The 20,817-nt window shown below is 48.6% G+C and overlaps 1 protein-coding gene across 1 annotated transcript in view; it reads left to right on the top strand.

Annotated features, from left to right (window-relative positions):
* Window positions 1–524: 524 nt before the first annotated feature.
* RUNX3 (runt related transcription factor 3) overlaps window positions 525–20,817 on the top strand; it is a 51,525-nt gene continuing 31,232 nt past the window's right edge. The window contains exons 1-2 of the mRNA XM_019547633.1: window positions 525–705; window positions 7,481–7,585. Coding sequence (XP_019403178.1) covers window positions 594–705; window positions 7,481–7,585 — 217 coding nt within the window. The 5' untranslated portion in view covers window positions 525–593. The remainder of the gene's footprint in view (window positions 706–7,480; window positions 7,586–20,817) is intronic.

The following is a 20,817-nucleotide window of genomic DNA, read 5'->3' as shown; positions in this document are numbered from 1 at the left end:
GCCAAACGAGAGAGCCGCGGGGCTGCCTGCCTTTTCTCCCGGCTTGCCGCCGTCCCGCACCCGAGACGGGGCGTTTCCTGCGGGCGGGTGGGAAGCGGGGGAGCTCGCGCGGCGGGAGCGGCGGCCTCTCCCCCGGCGGCAGGTGCCGCTCGCGGCCCCGGGAAACCCCGCTGGCGGGGCCGGGTCCCTGCGGTTCGTGCGGGCCGCTTCCACCGGGACGGCTGCCCTCTGAACAGAGACACCGGGTATATTCCGCGGTCGACACCGATGGTATTCTATACATCTGTATAGGGCACAAAAGAGGAGATGTTTTTGGCAGGGGCGGACCCCACGGGGCCTGCAACAGGCGGCACCAGCCTCAACAATTGCCCCAAAGCAGCTGGGTGGTTGGGATTTTCTTCCCCTCCCTTAACTTTGTTCTGTTTTATTTTGAACTGGGGAGTGCCATTTCTCCGTGTGGGGCCCAGCACGGCAGAGCTGCTCTGAGAGCGTCCCTCCTCGCTGAGCTTGAACTCACAGTGCTGTGTGGTTGTTGCCCTGCTCTCCAGGTGGTAGCCCTGGGTGACGTACCTGATGGCACGGTAGTGACAGTCATGGCTGGAAACGACGAGAACTATTCTGCAGAGCTCAGAAATGCCTCGGCCATCATGAAGAACCAAGTGGCAAGATTTAACGATCTCAGATTTGTGGGACGCAGCGGCAGGGGTAAGTGGCTGTCAGACGCTGGAGTGGAGCGCTTGCCTTTTTAAAGCGGCCGTGAGATTCTAGCGTCGGGACGGGGGTGGAGATCGCTTGCGATCTGTGATGCTGTACAGATTGGTGAGAGGCAGCACCATTCCTAGGGGGTTTTAAAGAAGGCCCCGCGCCCTGGGGAGCCGGTGGCAAGTGCTGCCTCGGCGCAGGGGAAGCAGGATTGGGCCCGCGAGAGGGTTATTTGGGGATCTGAATTAGAATCGAGATGTCGGTAAAAGCACGATCGCGGCGCTTCTCCTTGCAGGTGTTCTGCTGGGCTTTCCCTCTGCGGGCTTTTATGCCCAAAATAATAAGCCACCAGGAGAAGTAAATTATTTCTTAAACCCAAAACTGTTGATTGTACTTTAAATCTTGTTTCTGTTTGTCTGCTTGTCTCCCTCTCTTGCCTCCCCCTTCTAAAATTACATGAACAGACAAGCGTACACACACATTTTACTGATTAGAGTCTGATCCCAAACCCACTGCAATCCATGGAAAAGTTCCTACGGGATTAAGCCAGATATGGATGGCAATCTAAAGGTACAAATATCCTTTCGTACCACTTGAAACACTGTAACCTGTGCTGCGTTAATTCTTCATTTATGAGAAGGGATTTACGTATTTCCAGTGACTGGAAATAGTCACCCAGTCCTTCTAATCATTCCTAGAGTTTCTAGATGGAGCGTTTGAAGGGTGAGAATAATTTAATTTACTAAGCTTCACTTTGATTTTAATAGCTCTGGGGAGTTTAAGACAGACAAATTCAAATGAAAAACAAGGCGCACGTTTTAAACGGTTTCTTAGGGTGATTCAGCATTAAGGCAGATCAATGAGGGAAAGCTGAGCAGTGCTGAACGGCTGGCTTTTTGGAAGATACGCGCCACTCCAACACATGTTTGCTATACAGAGGGCTGGACCAGATGATTTAATGGTTCCTTCTGGTCCTGAAATCTCTGAATATATCATTTAACCTCAACCTTTCATACTGCTGCAGACAATCCTGGCGAGCTTTTAAAGGCAGCCATCAATGAAGTGACTTTGTGCTGTATGAGTAAATACAAGACAAAAATGAATCCGTTTGACTAGACTGAAAGCCAGCCAGCCTTTCAAGGAAAGTATTATATCCCTTCCCTTGCCATCATGCCTGATTCATTACAGCAACATTTTTACCTGAGTTTCAAATGGCATAAACAGAATTTTAACATTTCATCACCAATAAACACTGCAGCTTTAAGCATTTAGTTGTGCTAAAAAAAAATCCTATATTTTAATGGCCATATGGCAGTGTTTTCTCTAACTCTTCTAATGTATACATACAAACGTCAAAGATATTTTGACTTCTCTGCATTAATTAAAACCAGTGATGCTAGGAATTATTTGCATGTAATAACTGTTTACTTGTTACTCTTTATGAAACTTGAATAGTTTACATTCTTTCATACATTTCCTCTTTCCTGTTGGCTCCTTTTCCGAGTTGCAGATTTTCTTTAAAACCCTCCACTTAACTGGTTGCAGGTTAATGGATGGAAAATGTTTTTCTTTTATGAATTAAGCTTTCATTTCTGTAGTCAATTATTCTCTTAGGCCCTTTTTTTTTTTTTTCATCCTCACACAAATTTCCAAACTGAATGCAATCCAATCTCAGCCTGATTCTTGAACTCGTTATTAGCTTTCCTCCACTGGAATACTATCTTCATGCTCTGCAACAACAGTAGTTTATAGTCTCTTGAAAGCATTTAGGTGTATAGTTTCCCTTCTCCACCATGGGCTTGATCAAAGCTCATTACAAGCAATGGAAAAATAAAAAAAAACCCCAAATCCTTTCCTTTGGCTTTATCAGGCTTCGGATTAGACCTTATGTGAACAAACAAACGCACGTGCCCGTGTCAGACCTGGATCTAAAATGTTTGTTTTGTCTTTTATAATGAGGACAGCCTGAGCTCCCAAATTCAGGGGTGGGGGTTAGTGCAGATGGCTGTCAGAGCAGAAATGCAGGATCCAGCCTGCAGAGACATGATCCCTCCATCTCTAATAATGTTGCTATACAGAATGTGCGTGAAGGCCCGCTGCGGACCAGAAGAAGAGCTAGATGCTGTTGCTGTTACCCGTGGAGGTCATGCGCCCTACGGGGAATGGCCTGTACCTAGGCGGGTGCTCCAGTTCTGTGCAGGGTCACCTTCATTTTAGCCACGTGCTCGGTTAAGTGCTTACCCCGGTGTGTGTTTGGGGGGAGGCAGGCAGCTCTTGAACAAGAGCCCAGCACCTGGGGACCTAGTTACTGGTTAGTGCATGCGTTGGATTCAGCTGACAGATCTTTGTAACTCCCCGAAAAGACCAATTTCCAGTCTGACGTGCTCCAACAGAAGTCTGGAGTGACTGGTATTTACTGGGAGCGGGATCTCCATGTACCTCTTTCTGTATCTGCTGTCAAATGGATGCATAGATGTTGAGGCACAGGGAAGCATGAACTGTCTGTGTAAACATCCTGAGCTTGTATCAACGCCAAGCTCTGGTTTGAAGCAGTCTGTTTAATATGGGTTAATTGGTGGCATCATTATTACTCTATTGCTTTAAGTAGTCTTTGGATTAATGTAAGACCTACAAGCACCGAGTGAGACCAGGGCCTCTCTGTTTTGAGTGGCATGGGGAGAGGGGCTCCCTACCCGGGTAAGCCCCCAGGCTACACGGGTAAGAAAAAAGTGCGAGAGAGAAGCTGTCGCTAGCCCCTTTGGGCAGAGGCAAAACTGAGGTTCAGAAAAAGAGGCTGAGTCCTGCTGAACAGCATCTTGCACTGGAAGCATACCCATGGAAATCGCGGGACTCTTTATGGAGCACGATCTGCGGAGCCTGTCTCATAACGAGCAATTTGCTCAGCAGAGAAAGTCTGGAACTTGATTTGAGGTTTTCTGTGCAGATTCACGTCCTAGCATGACTGCTGTCGAGCATGGGGATATCTGTGCAAAGGGGACACGAGTGAAGATTACAAAAGTTATAAACTTGCTTTTATTGTCTCCAGAGAAGGACGGGAATGAGTTGCCTGCTGCTGTGTCCCAGCGTTGCTAAATGCGGCTCTCAGTTTATTCCTGCTGAAGATCATACCCCACAGTGAAGGCTGCAGGTTTTCTTTTGCTCGTTATCTGGATTTTTGAAGTTGAATGCAGAGAATTTAGAGCCATTTGCCAAATTGAGGGATGTAGGAAGTGGCAGAGCTGGAAGTACAATCCCAGATTATTATTTCCCAAGCCTTCATTTGAGGCATTGGGCTAGACTGAAAAATACTGTGCTTATATTTGTGTTGTGCTTCATTAAAAAAAATTTCCTGGAAGATTTCTGTTCTCCAGGCTGAGTTGCAGACAAACCAGTTTTATTCCCTATATTTGAACTTGTTCCTTGAATAATTTCTTTTAATAATTCCTGATCTGTAAATGGCTTTATTGAGAGTACTTCCCAACTGGACAGTCTAGCTGTGCTGGATATTTTTAATTGGATGCAGAGCTCGTATCATTTGATTTTTTGTTTCCCAGTCTGGAGGAGTGCAACTCTTAAATCCAGGTTGTCAGCACAAATCCTTGTATTTGTGACTTAAAAATTTACTCTCGTGTGGAGAATCAGTGTGAGGCATATGTAGCATTGAAGTCGTACTTTGAGGTCCAAATACAGTTCTGGCACAATTTTTTTTTCCCCAGACGTGAATTTAATCTTTTAAATTTTTTGTCAGTACCCACTTCAGATCAGTCATTTCCACAATAATCTCGCAAGGAAACTTATTTGCTAGAATAATTATGGGATGTCCTATTTGGAGAAAATCCATCTTTTTTTAATTTAATTTTTGTAGGAATAAATAATTTGATTTTAATATTCACTTTTTTCCCTGGTCAGGGAACTTTGAGCTCTCGGGGCGGTGATCATGAAAACCTGAACATGGTAATAAATACAGATTGGTGCAGACAAATGTTTTGTTGCTCAGAGATTTGAGAACATCCTTGCCTGGAGTTGCACTATGGGAAAAGACGGATACCTTCAGAAAGGCCAGATCCAAAAGGGGTTTTACCTGCCTAACTCCTACTGAAGTGCCTAAACTCCTGTTGAAATCCTAAATGACCTAGTTCTCAGTGATCTAGAAGCAGAAGGGTCTTTAGAAGTGCCTAAGTGATTTAGAAACCTAAGAGACTTTTGTTGGGACTTGTGTCTCTGCGTCACCAGATGCTTCTTGAAAATCCCACGCACCCTGCACACTCTGTGATGGTTGGTGATATGGTTTTGCTCTGATACACCCACCTTCCCAACTTGTTTATAGAGATTTCTGTTCCAGGAAGATACTGAAACTCGCTGTGTTGCACATCGCTGTCTCGAGACACTAAATGGTCGCAACAGCTCTTTGTGGCTGTAGTCAAGGGGAAAGCTACAGGTTCCTAATGTAAACAGTCCTGAAAGCTGGCAAGAATAGGATCCATTATAAAATGGCATTGTTAAATCCTGCATGTTGGCTAGACAGCGAGTCTGGTGATAATATCAATGAACCTCCACTAGTGATGGGTGTAGTCCATTCATGGAGGTCAGCTGTGATGCAGTGACTGAAGCACCGGGCCAGGGATCAGGGTTGTATTTCAACCCCCGAGAGATGGAGTGGTCTAGGAGTTGGGAGATCTTGGGTTCTGGTCCGAGCTCCCAGAGGGAGGTGTGGTCTAGCGCAGCACGGGCCAACCTTTTTGGCAGGTGTGCCACAGATTTACTCCACGCTCTCTCAGTGTGCCGCTTGGATCCCCTTTCCCTACCTGCTCTCCGCTCCCTCCCCTGTGCTCCCTGCTGAATCCGAGGCTCTGCTTTCTGCCCTATCTGCCGCTGCACTGCCTGCGCCCCGCCCCCCCATCTGCCACGTGCCCTCCATGCAGTCTGCCTGTGCCACTTCTGCAACAGCCTGGCCACCCCAGGTTGCGGGGTTAGAAAGCAGGAGGGCAAGATTCTTGGAGGTAGGTCTTCAGCTGGGGTAAATCGTTGTGGCTGTGTCCATTCACATCAGCTGAGGAGCTGCCCTTCGGGTTCTGTTGTTAGGACTAGAAGGAGGTGCTGTGTCCTGGTAAGAATAGTGGTATAGACGGGCATTTGGAGAGCTGATTTCCACTCCTGTCTCTGCTGCTGAGTCACCATGTGGTCTTGGGCAAGTCACATAGCTTCTCTGTGCCTCTGCTTCCCTATCTGTAAGATGGAGAGAACAGTGGCACACACCTCCGCAAAGCATTTTCATGTCTGTGGTTGAAGATGTGCTGCATTAGTGCAAAGCACTATCACAATACTGATGAATACAAGGAATTTTCTCAAGCCATTTCAGGAAGGTATCCCTCTCTTACAGACAGAGCGCTGTTAACTTGAACAGCAGGATTTAAAACCCCACCCTAGTGCTAATGATATAATGCTTTTTTCTTATCGGACAGTGTCCTGATGCAGTATTTTCATTCCTGCCTCCCAGTACCGTACGGTGCTGCTTAGACAAGTGAGGAAATGGGTCAGAGCCCATCGTCTGAAAAAGGCAGTCAACCTCTTGCTGGTCTGCTTTTGTCTTTGCAAAACCGAAAGTAGCGGTGGTCTGGATCCTGCTTTCTTTTTATATTTCCCTCCAAAGTCTGGGGCACTTCAGGGACAAGATTCAGCTGTCTCCAGAAATACATAGTGAAGAACACCAATAACACAAGGAGCAGAGGGTGGAGAACAGCTGGAAACAAGGACTTTTTCTGATGACAAAGTCCACTAATGGCTTTACCAGTCAAGTATGTACAAGTGAGGAGCAACAAAAACACATATACTGTACGTGGTGGGAATTGCTCCTTTTGGTAGCAAGTGCTTGCAGGGTCAGGGCTTCACTTTCTCCTTTCTCTTTTGCATTTCACTTCATTATTTTGTGTGTGTGTGTGTGTGTGTGTGTCTGCTGGTGCCCATCTGCCTGTCTGCACTGCAGGGATTGCTGTGACAGCACTACAGTGTAGGCATACGTGAGCGAGCTGGAGTGGGTACAGATAGCCAGCTAGTTGCAGTGCACAGGGAGCAGTAGGGGCCAGGCTGATGAACTCTGCGTTATCGTGGTCGGGCTGCTATCCGTACCTGAGTTAGCTTGGATTTGACTGCACAGCGGTGACTACAGGAAGGATGTGCCCAGGTTGCCTTTCCCATCAGTCACGAACATTACTCCTGCAGAGAAGCTCATGCAAGCACTTGTTAGGACTGAAGAAGTGCTACTGGACCAGCGGTTGCAGAATCAGGCCCTTGGGGACCAGGGGCTGGGAAGTGAAGAGATCCAGTGGGAAGCCAGCGTAAAGCACTGAGTGTAGAGGGAGGGGAGAGCTTCTCCGCATGAGGAGCAAGGGAGCTGTTTGAGGTGTCGGGGGGTGTTGGTGGGGAGACGGCTACAGCTGTTGTACTGTGTCGGGACAGGCTCAGCCTTTCCCACTGAAGTCATCCCAGTCCTCTTCTCATTACAATTAGCAGGAACTTTGCTACTGGCCCCTGCTCTGCCAGCACCAAGTGATGCCTCATAAATCTCAGCACAAACAAGTGTATCTCACGTGGTCCCCTACTTTCTTTTGTGCAACTATTTTAGTGGCTTTCCAAAAGCTTCCTAAATTTGAGCCTGATCTTGCTTCTACTGGTGTCAGTGCCAAAGCTCCCAGCGGTAGCAGGCCTTGCTATCTGCCTGCTCGAGAAATGAACTTACATACATTTTCTCTCCTCTTTTCCCCCCCAACCCTCCCCCTAGGAAAAAGCTTTACACTGACGATCACCGTGTTCACAAACCCCACACAAGTTGCCACCTATCACCGAGCTATTAAAGTGACTGTGGATGGACCCCGGGAACCAAGAAGTAAGTCATGTATTTTATTTGGAACTGGCCAGTAGCAGAGCATGGGCGCAGCAAAGCTGACCTTACCGCGTGTGCTACCCTGCCAATGCCCAGCTGCTGTGGGGGGTGTCATGAAGAAATGGCTTTTTATTGTGTTACGTGTGTGTTAATTCTATGGTGCTGGCATGTTTTTAGAGCGCTTGTAACACCATGTGATTTGCAGTGTGTACGGGGTTTCTTGGAAACAGAGTGTGAGGTGCCCACACCGTATGTGTTAAATGCTGCTCGTGTCTGCCCTTCTCTTTGCTCGCTCCTGCAGTGCTAGTAACACGATCACTGCAACCTGGTTTTGCTCTTCTGTCCTGGGTGGCACTTAGGAAAATGCCATTTGCTTAAAAAAGCAGAATTGGTTCAAACCCTGAGGTGTGCAGAGCACCTGCAGATCTAATTGAAGCCAGTGGCTCTCAGCACTTCTCGGGAGTTGGCCTCGTTATAAAGAAGCCCATTTCCTTAGCTGGGGTTTCTTAGATTATTCAAATGAAAAGGGAGTTACAAGTCGAGTTTCCTCTGCTCTGTTCATTTCTTCTTTTTGAATGTCTCTTCCTGCAGAGCGTGGTAAGGTCTCGAAGCCAGTCGTTACCCTCTTTAGTTTGTAGTTAGTTTTGCTTTCAGGTTCTCAGTGGTGCTGCATGCGGCTGGCAACTGCTGCAAAGGGGGATGGTCTAGAACTGCGACTGGAGGATAGAAAGCTCTCGGGTTTTGTTTTGACATATTGCTTGCACAGAGCTGAGCTAATGCCGTCTCTGAAGTGGATGTGGCTGCCCCAGTTTGGGATCCACGTTGTTTGGGCCTTACAATTTCGCATGGCTGCCTCCCTGACTGTTGGCATGCTGAGGTAGGCAGATGGCAGAATTATTACTAGAGTATTTGCATTGTGGTGGTACTGAGGATCCCTGGGCCGGCGCCCCTTTGTGCTAGGTGCTGTACAGACACCGAACGTGAGCACAGCTCTACACATTTGCTTCTCTCGTGTTAACGGAGGAAGCCGTTTTCCTGCTTCTTAGGAACGTGGGGCTGCCTTATACTGTCTGCTTGGTATTTCACTGAAGTCCTTTGCTCAAGTCTTCCTCTCCTTTAGTGCAGATCGCTCAGTGCTACCCCCATGGACCATAAAGCAGTTTCTTCACTGTACGAAAGCTGTCAGTGTCCAAAATGAAAGGGAAACGATCCGAGCCTTCTAAATATGCTTTAAAATATTTTCTGTTGTGGCTGTTGTTATGCCATCTGCTCGGCTTGATGGAGGGCCAGGCAGGCACACGGTGTAACAAGCTGCTGAGATCTGTGCAGCTTGGTTTTATGTGGTCTAGCTTGTCTTCAGTTCTTTTTTACTTTATTTTGGGGACAAGGACTGAGGTGCTTAGTGTTACCCCCTAGCCAGTTTGATGTAGGATTTATTTGGAAAAATAAACACCAAAGTGATGCAATTTAAAACTTTTTAGAAAGCAACAAATACCATAATTATTCCTATTTCAATACTCCCCTAACTGAAACTTGGCTCCCATTGTGCTAGGCACTGTAAATATACCCCAAAACACAAGCCCAGCCTCTCAATCATATCATCTAAGGAGACCCAGCAGCCCAAAGTGGGAATGGCAGCAAGTCCAAATTACCCGAGTACCTCCGAGTTAGTCGGGAATAGAAGCCAGGTCTCCCGATGTCCATTTTGGTCTCCTGATGTCCGCTTTTAAAGCGCTCTGCAGCCATTTACTTCTGTCGGGGCACAGCTGTAGAGCGCTTGCAAGGGGCTGACTGCACAACAAATGTAACTTTTGTCCGCACTATTTCCTTGCTGTATAATCCAAGGCCTGAATACGTATCGGTGCAACAGTCCCACTTGCTGTAGAACCCAGGGGGGTTTTATCACCATCTCTGGGACTGAGAGGTCCTTTTTCCAGAGAGATTTGTTCAGAGTTTGTCAACCAGGAAGGTCATAAATGTGCCCAAAGTTTGGCTGCAGGGGCCTGGGGTCTGATGGAAATCTGTTCTGTAGAAGTGCTTTTTCGTAGATGTTGTACCTCATTGTCCTTCAGTCTGTACTGAACCAGAAATAAAAGTGCCTCTTCATGCACACGCACGCACACGAAATGGTGAGGAAATATTGCATGTAAAATGATACAGTCAGTCATGAAACCAGATGTGGTTTTCACAGCTAACCCACCACTGGGCAGCTCCCAGTACCAGAGCCCTGCTATATGCTGCATGCGATCAGCCGCTAGAACTCATGGCCACAGGGGAATCGTCGAGTTAAATCCTCTAGCCGGTTGGTTGGTAAAAGGGGCTGGATAAAATCACTGCCAGTAAACACATTTGGCTCGGCACGGTGTGACCACACCTCCCGATTCACGTCAGGAACTCGTTGCTGCAGGGCAATGATGGTTCTCCCCTTCATCTGCAGCCTCGCATGATTGGCAAGATGCTCTGTGCTGTCTGTTCTCTTGCAGCGGCAGGCAGGCAGTGCTAGAGGCAGGAGAGAGCACTTGGTGGGGATTGGGTTGATCTGGTTTGACAGGAAGAGCATCCTTAGTATGGAAAGAAGCAGCCATTTGTAAGAGGGTCCTGGGAAAGCCGTGGGCATCATCTTCTCAAATGCGGAGAAATTCCCCAAGCAAATGTTCTCCTAGGTGTTCAAACAGAAGCACACTCTGTCTGCATGCACCACCCCCTCGTGTCTGGTCTTCCTCTAACCCCTTCGCCAAGCCTTTGGAGCAGAGAGCTTTTTCCTGGGTTTTGCTTACTTCGGGTCTGTCCTTCAGCAAGCTTTTTAACGCACGATGAGCCCAAACTGTAACTGCAGACCATGACCCCCTGGATTTGAAGGGGAGGGATTAGGGATTTGAGCCTAATCCCTAGAACAGGTCAGTCTGGAGCCCTGCACTGGATCCCACTGCCCTTTGCGGCTTGGATCAGGCTGCTGCAATGCAGCTGGCGTGCTGTGGTGGGAGCGCGAGAGCTGGGGCCCATGTTGGCTCTTAACCAGATTAAATCCCATGTGTGATGCGAGCAGAAGCATCAGGGCAGCATATTAAATCACTGGCAGGCCTGTCTTCAAGGGACCTCAGCCTGAGCCCCGGGTTTGCACCCGCAGCTGGCGGCAGGCACAAGCAGTGGTAAAACGTAGCAGCTGATCTAAGGAGCACCCGCCGAGCAGTTGGGGCGAGGTGTCGTTGGTAGTGTCACGAGGTTTTGGTGGTGTCTGTTGCTTTCACCTGCAATCAGTCACAAGAGCGGCCGTGGGAGAGGCCAGGCTTCGAACATGTGGACATGGAATGAACCTGGCAGGGAATTTTGCAGCTCGTGTCGGTGTTATTGCAGAGACCCCAGACCACTGACTGCCTGCAGTTAGGGGCGTTCTCCCTCTGAAATGCCTCGGTTCTGTCTCCAAATCTTTATTTTGCTAAAACTCTTCATGGCTCGGATCTGGGAGGAAAAAAAATCATTTTTCATGTTGACACCTACGGTTCTAAACAAATTGCACTTGTAGTGCCAAGTGTTGACATGCTTGTACAAACAGGAAGTAATAAAATATTTGAACTTCCTGTGGAATTTCCTTTTTTTTTCTTTGCAGCTCTTTATTTAGAGAGAACCCAACTGAGACAAACTGCAGCCCTTGTGCGGAGCCCGTAACCTCCACAGCTGCTTGCACGAGAGGCTGCAGGAGGCACGGCACTGGAGAAGTGCTTGTCTGAAGCCCTGTAGCAGCAGCAACTGGCCTTGGGCAAATGGGTGCACAAATTCCACCTTCCCCATCCCCTTGCCTTGCCCACAACTCTTCTCCTTCTCCTCTGTCGTGGATGCAGATCACTTTTTTTATCTGCTCTCCGTGCACTTGCACTGGTGATGCCAGACCATCTCCTAGCCGCCTCGTGGCCATTTTCATCTTCCCTCCCGAACCTTTCCTCCCAAACCTCTCCAACTCCACCGACCCCACCCTTCCCTCCTCAGTTCAAAGCTGCTTTAATCACTCTCATTTTAAAGCCCCCACTCTCAACCTTACTTGCCTCTCCACACTGTGCCCCTTTAGCCCCGCACATGGTGCCCCCCTTTCTGTTTCGTTCCCTTACAATTGCTCCTGGGGCTCCTCCTCTCCAGCGTCCTCTAAGGATCCCTCCCGCGCAGGGTCTGGCCCTTGCTCTGAGATGTCTTTACTGATCTCTTCCTCGCCAGATCTTAGACCCAGTGCTCCATCCTTGTCTTGTGCCGTCAGCACAGTCAGCTGTTCTTTTCTTCTTGACACCTCCTCCTGTCTTAGCCTCCTTGTCACTTTTGAAGGAATATCTTCAACGTTTCAAACCACCAGCCAAACGTTTCAAGAAGTGGGGAGAGGCGGGCTGTGTTAGGGCTGGCTCGCAGAGAGGACAGCAAACAAGGCTGGAGTGAGCTGGACCCACTTCCCAGTACCCAGCTCCCTTCTGCAGCCACGGTCAAACATCCGTGGGTGAGCTCCTTGCTGAGAGTTGCGTGAACCTGGTCCCGCTACATACAGGGCCTCATGAGTGCAAATCTGATCTTCCCTTGGAGGAAATGGAGTAATTTAAGTCTCTCTCTCTCTCTCTCTCTTCCTTTATTGTCTTAGAGCAGGGGTGGGCAAAATGCGTCCCGTGCACCAGATGCGGCCTGCCAGGCCATTCTATCCAGCCCATGGGGCCCCTAAAAAATTTAGAAAATTAATATTTATCTGCCCCTGGCTGCCTGTCATGTGGCATTCACTAGCTTTCCAAAACTCAGTTAGCAGCCCTCCGCCCAAAATAATTGCCCACCCGTGTCTTAGAGTGATGGTACACCCCGTGCACCAATTCAGCCAGGCACAGAGTAAAGCAAGCCTGGCCCCTTCAGTCGTGGGTGTTCTTGCTGGTGCCTCTGGAGCCACCCTGAAGTCACTGCAACTACATGGCGAAAGCTGAAGGCCAGAAAGCCAAGTCTGTTATCACATTAAGGACAATCACGGCCCTTTTGCAGAGGGGGCCGAGCTAAGAGCAGTGTCCTGCTTGCAAGCACATGGGTCCAGCCCCGGTGAGCGACTTCAGTAGGGCTGTGTGGATGTGGGCAGGAAGGGAGCCCAATGGCAGTGACTGACTTGGCCAAAGCTGCACAGCAAACCAGCGTGGGAGCAGGATTAGAACTGGCAGGCTCCTGTCTTCCAGCCTCAAACCTGCGGTTGTTCCTCGTATTATACGGGGATTGCAGTCTCTTTGGAGCAGGGACCAGCATTCTTTTGTACAACACCTAATATGTTGGGGTCCTGGTTCACGAGTAGGCTCCTAGGTGGTGTTCTAATCTAATGCAAATAATCAATAATCATTGATTAATTGATTGAACCCAGAACTCTGGATTGAGCCCCAGTGAGTACCTTGATCACAAGATCACCCTTCCTCCCAAAGGAAGGAGCCCTCGTAAAGAAAACCCGAGGAAGTTTGACTCCTTCCTCCCAGAAAGAGGGACAAAGCAGTTCCACAGAGGTTGCTCCAGCGAGGTGGAAATGAAATGCAGCCAGCGCCTGCGAGATCTGAGCGCTGCTCAGAGGAGCCGGAGTGGGAAACTTTCAAAGCCTCCCGTATTCGCAGTATCAGGGCTCAGGCTGCTCCAAGCATAAAGTCTGTTTCCAATGTTTAGAGTTACACTTGGGAAACCTGATTAACGGAGATGTTTCCCCTCCAGCAAAAGAACAACGTAGACAGGCAAGCAGGCTACTCTTCTGGGACCTGAAGGAAATGAAGAGCCATCCCTCCTTCCATACCGAATGAGGCTGGGTAGCCCCGATGTCACTTTAATGTAGGAAATGGCTTTCTTTTCTTTCCATGGTTCACCTTCCCATTACTGGTGCATTATAATTAAAAACATAAATTATTCAATATAAAAAGAAAAATGTAAATCATTTTAGCTTAAATTTTGGCTCAGAATAATCTTTCCCCTGACACTCCCAGGGTTTCCAGTAGATCTGTCACACAGTCAACCTGCTCCAGTTGTATGCACGTTCTGCCTGTATTGCACACGTCACACTGCTGTTAATAACTGCATCTGCTGAAAATGAAGCATTTTCTCATGGTCTTGTACTCTTGCTTGAAACATTTTTTCCTTTTCAAGGACTATATTCATTATTACTTAATGAATGAACTAATACTGTGCTCTGGATCCCTGTCCGCTGAAACTACTGGCAGACATGAGTGCTCTCTAGTTATGAATGAGTAAATGCATCATGATTTCTATTCGCATAAGCAGGGTCTGACTTTGTGCCAGTCTTTTGCAGCTTCCACGGATGTCGTGTGCACTTGTCATACATAGCACAGCAACTCTTACCAGCAGACTCTGAGGGCCCAAAAGTTAAATTCTTACATTTTAAAAGAAAAGTGTAAATCTTTTTAGTGCAGACTTCAGCTCTTGTAGAATAATCCTTCCCCCGGTGCCCCCAGGTCTGGGAGCAGAGTGCTGCTTCGTGGTCATGGGCTGTACCTGTGCTGCTGACCTGTATGCATGACGGCTGGGGTCTGTTGTATAGGCACACCTTTAAAATGTTCATCTTCTACTGTATTGGCTGCTTCCTCTGAAATGAATGACCACCCAAACCTGAGAGCAGCTGTTGTGTAGTGGGCTGGGGTATGGTCAGCTCTCACTAGCCAAGTGGGCCTAAGTTTAGTTGGTTCTTGGGTAGAAGACATCCAACTGGAAGTGATACTATGTTGAGCTTCTTTCCTGGTGTCCAGTCCTGGTACTAGTCTGTTGTTAACAAGTGTTGAGTTGCCTTTTACATGGGATGTGAGCAAGGTCCAAACCCCTTGAGGCCATCGCAGACTCCCCCAACACAGGTCAAGGGCAAGTTTTATCACTGGTACCTTTAGTCTGCTTCGGTGTCATTCCTCTCAAAGTTTCAGTTAAAAATGCCCTTATTTATTTTCTGCCTGAAACAACTGCATTGGGGTTGGTCATACTGGTAGATGCCCACAATGCGCACACAGGATTAATTGGGATGGTGCACAGATGTGTGGGTATAACTCTTCCTACTATATGTGGGATGGGAATTGCTACATGATAAATGGTAGTGCTGATCCACCTTGGGCTTCCTCCCCTGTCCCCTGCCCAGTAATTCGCCTGTGCTGGATCTCCTTCTTGTTTTCCAAACCTCTGAGAAGCTTCCAGCAAGCTCCACTATTAGTTTTGCATAAACTTTCTTAAATTATTTTCCTCCTTTCCTTGCAAATGTGGAACTCTCTTTCCCCCTCAGATTATGCTGATCTGATGTGCAGAGCAAGAAACAGTCCTGGCCCAGTAAGATCCAATTTCATGCAAACCATCAGGACTAGAAATGGGAGCCCCCTCCCCTGACAGACCGTAACATCTGGGTGTATCCCTGGCAGATGGCAGCGTGTTGGCAAAGTGAGCGCCACTGCCAGTTCTCCAGGGTGGCTCCAAATTTCCCAGTGTCCCTTAGCTGCGAGCTTCATCTCCAATTTGGAAAATATTGTCCTGAATCTTTACAAGCCAGGCAAAGCAGCTGCTCCCCGTTCACCATGGCAGGAGTCTCAGCCAGCTGAGGAAGGCTCCAGGCAGCATCGTGCTGAAACGCTGCATTGGTCCACGTGTGCTAATAAGCCTGCCTGCTGCACCATCCGGGTGGTTACCCCCATCCTTCCAGTCCTGGCTGGATTACTTCCAGCTCTGGAGGTCCGTAGCACGCCCCGTTTCTGTGGATCGCCCTGGGTTCGGGGTCCCACATGTTGGTTGCTCTATGCATCGGGTGTGAAAACACAGCCCAGTTTGCTGAGAAGCTATTTTCAGAAGTCTGTAAAAGGTATTACTCTCACCTTCCTTCTGCGGTCTTTTTGTTTTAAAGGGAGCAAAGTACTGGAGCTTGGGTCAGACTGTGAGGCCTATCCTGCTGGCCCTGTATGGCAGCTGGATTCAGTGGGTCATTTTCTCTGACTCGGGGATGTAGAGGACCAGGAGGAAGTCCCAGAAAGAGGGTGGTTTGGGAGGGTGAGGAAATCCTCCTTTATGCTTGTAAATACAGCTGTGTTTGGGCTGGTTCGTTCCCTGCTGGTTTATATCGGGGTGAGTGTGGAGAGACTGGCATGGCACCTGTGCATAGTCAGAAGTGTCTTAGCACTACAGGGACGGGTCACACAGCACCACGCTATTGCTAGGCAGTGTTCACGGGCCCCTAAGAGTACGAGCAGGAGAAGGATAAAGGTTTTCACAGCCATCACTTGGTATGACACACAACTAACTCACTTGTGGCTTTCTGTCCAGCACAAACTGAGGCCAAGAAAAACCTCCATACTCTACCACCCCATCCTGCATCGTGTATAGCACGGCAGGCACGCCTCATTTACCGCTCCCCACGCCCTTGGTACCTTATCGTATCTATCTGGTTCTCGGACCACACCCATTGCCATGGGATGTGAGCGCTTCACCAGCGTTTCTAGCCATTTTTGTGCAGCTAGGGAAAAGGTCTAGCCTGATGCCAGCAGAGACTCAGAAGCTGGTGTAAAGGTCTTTTAAAAGACAGATGCACATCTTTAGGAAGATGCATGCAAGGAGGTTTCTCATTAAAATACGTGAAGGCACCATTTCACTTTTTCTAACTGATGTTTCTGTTTGGACTCTGTAGAACAGTGACCCTCCAATATCTGCAACACCCCCACAATCCTTTTGCAACTTTCTGAGGTTTGGTTGCAGAAAGAAGGAATGAGAGGTTTGGGGGCAGGGGCCAGACAGGTGTAATGTCGTGCACCCTTGATTGGGAAGAGCATCGGCGTACCTGAAAGGGTGTGCAAAGATCACTACAGGCATCCGAGAGAGGCTTCAGTGCACAATTACATGCAACGTGTTGTATAGACAGTTCTTGAGCGACAGGGTGTGTAGGGCTTTGGTGCGGAAGTGAACCGGGTTGGGAAGGTTTGTGTCCTGCCTCGTTTCAGACTACTCTGTAAGTAAAGGTCATTAGTTGGTATTGACTTGGGTGGGGCAAGGCTGCCTTACAGCACCTGAGGATCTGGCCAACAGAAATAAAGGGAAAAGTTTGGGACTGGTGCAGGTCCTCTATGAAGGAAATGAGGGCCTATCTCCACCTGACTTGGTAGCTCCTTAAACACAGGTGTTGATCTGATAGTGGTGCACCTCGCTATCAGCTTGATCCAGCCTGTCTCCGTTCTGTGGAAGCCCACCCAAAATCTACTGATTTTTCTACCACAGCACACACAGCTTAGTGAAAGACTTGGGACAGATTTTCAGGGAAGCCCTGTCCTTTCTTGGATCACACCCATGGTAGTTGTAGCGAACTGAAGTTGTGAAAATTATAGGCATTTTCTCTGTGTAAGATTAACCCTAGTGCTTTGCTACCCTAAGGCAGGGCTGTACCAGGAAGCCCCTTGAGTGTCTTTGGGTCTCCAGGTCAGTGACCTGTCCCGAGAACATGAACATCGCGGAGCGTCCTCCCTCTGCCTCCCTTTTAAGCAAAGGTGTTATTAATCTGGTTTAGAGCGAGTGCAACTTTAAACCCCCCCTGGCTCCCCCTCTCTGTCCCTAGTTTGGCATGCGTTAGTCCTCCCACAAATCATTCTGATACTTTGGAAATCCTGAAACAAGATTCAATCTATTGTTTCTCCAGCCCTTTGCTTTCCACATGTGAGCTGGGCACTGAGTCGCCCCGTGTGCCCTCCCTCGCCATCCGTTTCGGTGGGCTTTGCATCAGGCTCTGCCACCCTCTCTTTCAGCCTGCACGTGATTTTTCCTTCAACTTTTGCTGACATTGGGAGAGCAAACACGCCACACCCCGCCACGTAGCTGTGGTCACAGACCTCTGGAGATTTCCAAAAGGGGTAGCTTGGTCCTGTTGCTTTTGGAGCCAGACTTCATGTTAAATTGCTCCTTAGGGAGGTTTTCCAAAAAACTCAGATGCATCAAGGCATGCAAACTTGATCTCTTGACCAGTTTGATGTCTTCTTCATGGCTTAAATGCCATAACACACATGAAATTACTCATTTAATAAATTGTAGGGTTGGTGATTTTCTTGCTAACTTCATTTTTCCCCCCTTCTCCTGAAGAAACAACAACAATTATTGAGTCTGGCCAAATTTCTGACTCCTCAGTAATTGCTAGTTACAAAGAGCATCTCTTTAGGGCTTCCTTTATTTGCACGGTTAATAAGAAAGGAAGAAATGTTTCAGTTCCCACCAAGAAATATGACTGCATGGAGGTCAAACAATTAAAGTAAATGGTGCATAAATTCACTAATCACATGCCAGCCCCTTCAGTGAGCTGCATGTCGCTGAGTGGCATTTTCCAGGCGTCTGGAGAGACGACAGCCTCCGAGCTATGCGCGGGAGGCAGAAGCCGTTCCTGAGCGGGGCATGTTCAGCAAGCAGGTGAAGTGTGGGTCGGGCCATCGGAGATCGTTCTGTGCTGCTTTCCACCGCCGCTGACTGAGCTCCTCACAATCGCACGTGGGCTGAGTCTTGCAATAACCCCAGGAGGCAGAGAGAAGTCATTAGCTACGTCTCTCCACATGTTTAGAGCGAGAGGAACGGGAAGGTTTTAGCTCCCTCGCGCAGACCGGCTGTGGCAAGGCTGGAACCTGCACCCAGGTCTTCCGAGTTGAAATCCAGGGACCACCTCTCCAGTCATACGGTAGCAGTGCTAATTAAGGTCACGTGCGTGTGCATTTTTTAACTCCTTTGATGCAAAGTCAGGCTTACGAGACCAGATCCTTCCCTTGCGAATCCAGGTATCGCTGTTGGGGCCAGTGGGCCAAGTAGCTGATGTAAATGAATGTAGTGCTGTGAAAGTCAGTGACTGCTTTGTTTCGGGTGACTGCTCGATCACCAGCGACACTCTTGCCGCAGCATGAAAATGAACCAAGTCAGACACAAAATCAGGTCACTGCCAGTGGCCGGGATGATGAGAGTGTTTTACTTACTCATCAAGCCAAGTAGGCAAATGAGTGGTATTTTTGGAAGGCTGATTGAAGGATATTTTTGTCGTGTTGACGTGCGTTGCAGAAGCATTTGCATAAATCCACAACACACTTCCTCCAAAAGGAAAAGAGATTCATTTAAACTGTAATAAGATCATTATACAGAGCAACTTTTGGATTAGACAGGAAACCAAGAGATCTCTGTGGTCTCCTGACTCAATGGAGGGGTCAGTGCGTAAAACATACCAGCACGTGATCTCCAGGCGGAGTCTAGGTTATCTAATGGTCCTGTCTGGTCCGAGGGTCTAGAAAGCTCCGAATGGGACACGTGTGCATCACGCATGTATACACGCTCTCACTGCTGTAAAGAGCGGGGACGTTTGGATTTCCTCAGGCTTGGACAGCGGTGTGGGTATCTCACAAAGATCTGTGCGGGGACTGGGGGGCGCCGCTGGCTTGGGAAGAGCTCGGTCTGCGTTCAGCGCGCTCCGCGCTGCGCCTGGCTTTTCCGACTCCTCCTTTCCAGTTTGGGGCGCTTGGTGAAATGCCGAGGGCGGACAAGTGCTGCTGGCGTGGCTTTGGGAGCAGCGTGGTATTCAGCCACTAGATGTCTCTCCACGCTGGCTGGACTTCCACGCAGGGGCTCGTTTCTGGTGAACAAAGCTGGGACTCGAGCTGCGTGGAAGCAGCCTGGTTTCTCAGCAAGGTCCGCTTCCTTTAATAAATGCCCTTGTTTAAGGGGGCCGTGGTCACGTGTGAGCTCACCAGCCTCGCTCTTCCATTCCTTGTTCGAAGCCTATGCTGAGCAAAGCTGGCCTGCGGGGAAGGTCCCTCCAACTCGGCATCTCGGGCTCCCTCTAGACTGTCCAGCAGGGAGCGAGGCTTGTTAGACCCGTGGGGAAATTCAAGGCAGCCGAGCATTTTTGCTCTACTTCTGGAGCCACTCTTCCACTTCTGCACGGTGGCAGGATGCTTCCTCCAGAAGCTTTGCTTCCCTGGCCCTGCCCCAGCCGCTGCTCCACCGTCCCTCTGCGCCAGGGAGGGCTTCCTTAAAGCGCCAAGTAGGATTTTGTACAAGACGATGCAGATAGAAAAAGCCTGCTTTTTTCCACAAGGAAATCCCTGCTGCTTGTAAAGTGGAGAAATAGTTCCCCCGTTGCCTGATGGTTTAGCTTGTCCAGCCCCAGCCCTGTGGAGGGGGCAGGAGGTCGAATGCTGCAGGACTGTGGCTTCTGGGGCCCCTAATTGCCCCTGCCTGCTTGAACTCTTCCTTGGTGGTGTCAGCGGGGAATCCGGGCCTTTCTCCTCTCCATAGCCCAAGTCCACATCCTGAGAAGCAAACGGCGCTGCCCCGAAGAATGACGATGGGGAGCGCTTGCTTCTGGTTTAACATAGGACAGTTTTATGCAGTTTGGAAAACAAAAAACCCTCTAGGAGGAGATGATAAATAGCGAAGGGGCTGCTTCTTGGAAGCTCGTCTCAGACTCAAGATGCAGGGCGCGTTATGCCAGTGCAGTGCAGTTCCCGATCTTTATCTTGGCAAAAATAGTTTCTCAGAGGGGATGAATAAAACTAGAACTTGAGATGTTTGTGTAATTAAGACCAGGCTAGTTGCTTAAGCACTCCTCTGAGGTTGTCGTTTGGGATATTATTAGGGTTTTTTCCTTTTCCTGCTCATCCTAAGCTAGATATAAATATGGAACATCTCTGTTTGACCAGGAATTACTAAAAATGGGAAATGTAAAAAAATTACAGGAAATAAGGGTAGATAAAGCAATAAATATTATTGCACATAAAGCAAGCAACATTAACTTTAAATAAATGGATGACCTCACCACTTCACAGAAAGCTATTTGTGCGTATTACATTGGAACAAATGATGGCAATTTTAAGCTCATAAAGTACTTAAACTATAAAGATTTATCATTTCTCTAGACCCATCCTCTTCTCAGGCAGGGAGTAGAGAGGAAATATTGAATAACTCTTAAGTCTGGAAGATTGTCACGTCCCACGGTAGCGAGTATTACGAAAGAAACCTGAGCGTCACCGTCCTTACCCAGGCAAAGCAAGTACCGAATCCTGCCTGAGACCTCTTTATCTGCCGCTGAAATGCGGTCACTTCTGGGGTGAAGCGCAGCGGTTGCTCGGTACTGGAGAGTTGCACTACTTGGCTCTGTGGGAGAGAGGAGCTGCTTGTCAAAAGGCAGGGGAATTTAGGGAGGTTGAATCTAAATCTGTGGATTAAAGTTTGTCCATGGCACCAGGACTAAGTCCCCCTCCTGACCC

Source organism: Crocodylus porosus, unplaced genomic scaffold, assembly GCF_001723895.1.
Source record: "Crocodylus porosus isolate Cpor-Errol unplaced genomic scaffold, CroPor_comp1, whole genome shotgun sequence".
In the NCBI taxonomy this organism is placed as follows: domain Eukaryota; kingdom Metazoa; phylum Chordata; order Crocodylia; family Crocodylidae; genus Crocodylus; species Crocodylus porosus.
This window is presented reverse-complemented; position numbering and strand designations above follow the sequence as displayed.